The 3,355-nt window shown below is 39.3% G+C and overlaps 1 protein-coding gene across 1 annotated transcript in view; it reads right to left on the bottom strand.

The window, feature by feature from the left end:
- Nucleotides 1-3,355, bottom strand: part of LOC108966574 (cytochrome P450 6g1-like) — a gene marked incomplete at its 3' end in the record, with an annotated part of 4,078 nt that continues 723 nt past the window's right edge. The window contains 3 exon segments of the mRNA XM_018929561.1: nt 1-100; nt 192-983; nt 1,066-1,538. Of these exon segments, the coding sequence (XP_018785106.1) occupies nt 1-100; nt 192-983; nt 1,066-1,530 (1,357 nt within the window).

A 3,355-nucleotide genomic window follows, 5' to 3' on the forward strand; every position in this document is an offset into this window, starting at 1 on the left:
GTGGTCCACTACCGAAGGGAAGGTAGGACATAGGCTTATGGGTTTTCTTATTCTCGGCGTTGAAGCGTTCAGGGTCGAAGGTGTCCGGGTTGGGCCAAAACTAGAATTAAAAGATTGTGATKGTGATTRAARTTGCTTGAAATTCAGTTGATTCAGTAAGTACTGAGTTAACCGAAGCTAAACTAACTCACCTCSGGGTCACGTTGTATGCCGAAGATTGGTATATAAAGATGCATACCTACTGGCACTGTGTAATCGTAATATGGYTTAAGGTCGAATGGCTTTTCCCCCTCTTTCGGCAGATGCTCCCGACCGAGAAAAGGTAGTGATGGGTATAAACGCAATATTTCGTCAACTACCATACCTAAATAAGGTAGATTATTGATAGTCTCATATGACAATCTACCTTGCTCAGCTACGAAAGCTTCACATATCTCATTGCGCAGACGTTCTTGTAAATCGGGTCGTTTCGATAATTCGTATAGAGCAAATGTCATCGTCGAAGATGACGTCTCAAAACCAGCTACCATAAATACCGCTGCTTGTGCTGCTAAGATATCCTGTAGTTGAGCATTATACTCGCCTTTCGCGACAGCCTCTTGCTTAAGGCTCACCAAAACATCGATGAGATCGTTACGCGTCGCTTTGCTTTCCTCCCTTAACGCCATAACATGTTCGATGGTGCCACGTAGAAAAGTTTCGAACTCCGGTATCAAAACTCTCACACGCAATGCTGTGGCCCAATTCGGATAGAAGAATGCGATGAAGAATTGAAGAGCGCGACCGAATGTAAAGGTTAGCTGTTTTCGGCCTAGCGCACGAAACTTGGCACTCGGATCTACAAGACTATTCGCTTTAATGCCAAAAGCAATGGTGGCAATCACATCGGTGGTGAAGTTTGCACAAACCTCTTTAGCTTCWGTTACGAAAATGTCGTCTGTTTTAGTAAACGAATTCAAATGGGCTTCCAACTCCGTGCCGATCTATAGGCGCGTAACGAGGGATACACATAATARAAAATATATATTAATACAAAAGTTAGAAACACTTAACGCGCATACAAACCTCAGTCATTAGCGGATACATTTGTTTGATCTTTCCCGTTGTGAAAATCGGCGTTATTTTCGTTCTCAAATCCTTCCATTGTGGATTGCGTATGAAAAATAGATTGTTCGATCCCAAGGGATCATTGTGTGGATCAGAGCCACCTGACCGATTGGCGAATTTCGGAAACTCCTTGATGAGCACGGATTTTATAAGTTCCGGCTCACGTAGCACTAACGCTGGCTTGTTGAGTACGTAAATGCCGACGGCCGCTGCATTTGACATTTTAGCATCCTTATAGACGTCAGATAGATATAGAAAGAAACTATTGGTCCTTTTAAATAAAACTTCCATATTGCCAATTAGTGGCAGTGGCGTCATATAGGGAATCTTATTGCGTTTCCAATAGTCATATGTATAGCGACACCAAACGTAGACGAGCGCCAAGAAAGCCGCCAAGAGGCCTACAGTACCTGCCGTCAGCATTATAAACACTGTATTCGAGTGTGCGGAAAAGAGAGAGTGATAAGTGATTATGTTAGTCAGTTCACCGATTTKTGGGGTGTCTAGTTAGTAACCCTAAAAGTCATTTAAAATTACATATCTATAATTTGGACTTTTGTTTCGTTTCCTTGCTTTGCTTAACTAAACTCAAAGTTACTATATTATGCTTTTTGTAGCTTCYACTGATCGAAACATAGCTAAAAACMCTCTTATATGGTATATGTAGATAAGCTTAAAAGCCTGTAAGCCATGCGATGTTCGAAAAGCTCTCTCAAAGCCGAAACGACAATTGTTCGGTAATATGTTTGGCTTTTCTGAATAATTGGATAACTAGAAAAGTTCGCCTGTACCGTTTGAAATACATAAATTTTCTTAATTAAGTATTTAATCATACATAAACATATTTACTGACTTATTTAAGAGCGGCGACGTACAATTTATGGTCGTTATAATCGTCCTGTCAGATCAACAATTGAGCGTCTAGTGAAAAAATTTGAATCCACAGCCACAGTACAAAATGTTTCCGTGCGAGTGAGATAAAAAAGTAAACGTAGTGTTGAGCATATTGCTGCCGAACACCCAAATAAGTCTCTCACACGTCGCTCTCAAGCGTTGGGCATCTCTCTRACGTTGTTGTGGCGAATTTTGCGAAAGGATCTTCGATCACATCATTAAAAGATCAAATTGACGCAAGAACAGTAGACGATCGACCACCAGAATTGTTGTATGTTCGTGAATTGGACTCCATGAGTTACCATTGCATGTCGAACAAATACAGGTTGGTGTGGGCCGGCGGCGTCATTGGGTCGTACTCCCTACGTGATGATCAAGAACGGCACGTTGTTGTGAATCGCTACCGCTCAATGATAACTGAATATTTCTAGCCCGAATTGAATAATATGGACTTAGACAACATGTAGTTCCAACAGGATGGTGTCACCGGTCACACAGCGAATGTCACAATCGATTTATTAAAAACCACGTTCGCCTCCGTCATGCGATTTGACGCTGTTAGACTATTTCCTATGAGGCTACGTCCGGTCTATGGTCTATGCCAATAAACCAGCAACCGTTTGATGAATTTCGTATGAATACCGAACKTGAAATTGCAGCAGCATCGGCCGATTTATGCTTGAAAACCGTCGAAAATAGGGTTGAGCGTCTGGACTACTGCAAGCATGACTACCACGCAAAAGAAATCTGGATCCATACATAAAGGCATCGAAAGTACTTTCACAGGAATAAAGAATTTCATTGATTTCTCCAACTGTTTTTTTTTTTATTAAAAACTCTTATTAAAAACCCCCTTATAAGCCTATACGTATGTATGTTTTACTAAAATGTGCAAGTCATCTCTCTAAAAAAGTTTCAGTTTTTAAAGATAAGCGATTGTCGAGTAACGTCAAGCCAGTAAGGGTATGTTTGTATGGTGTAGTCCAAGTTATTCAAGTGTGCTGATAAATTGTGTTTATGCTTTGTTTCTCTATTACCCAGGAATTTAATAAGTTATGATTAGATAATTTCTGCAAGTCGTTCAATAAACTCCAGTTCTAACTGATTTTGGAAGAACTATTTTGTTTTTGTAAGAGAGGTTGGGAAAGTCCACAATAAATGGTTGGAAATATGTTTATTTTAAGCCATAACATAAATATTTCCCTACAAGTTCACTAAGAATTTTGCAAACACAATTTTAGCGAAATAAGTTTTAATTATTATCGTAGTGTATTAAAATTTTTAATTTTATTTATTTTCATTGTAAATTATTGTTATTTTTGTTTTTTTTTTAATTTTTCACTGTGCGACTCAT

This window comes from Bactrocera latifrons, unplaced genomic scaffold, assembly GCF_001853355.1.
Source record: "Bactrocera latifrons isolate USDA-ARS-PBARC rearing strain unplaced genomic scaffold, ASM185335v1 scaffold_164, whole genome shotgun sequence".
In the NCBI taxonomy this organism is placed as follows: Eukaryota; Metazoa; Arthropoda; class Insecta; order Diptera; family Tephritidae; genus Bactrocera; species Bactrocera latifrons.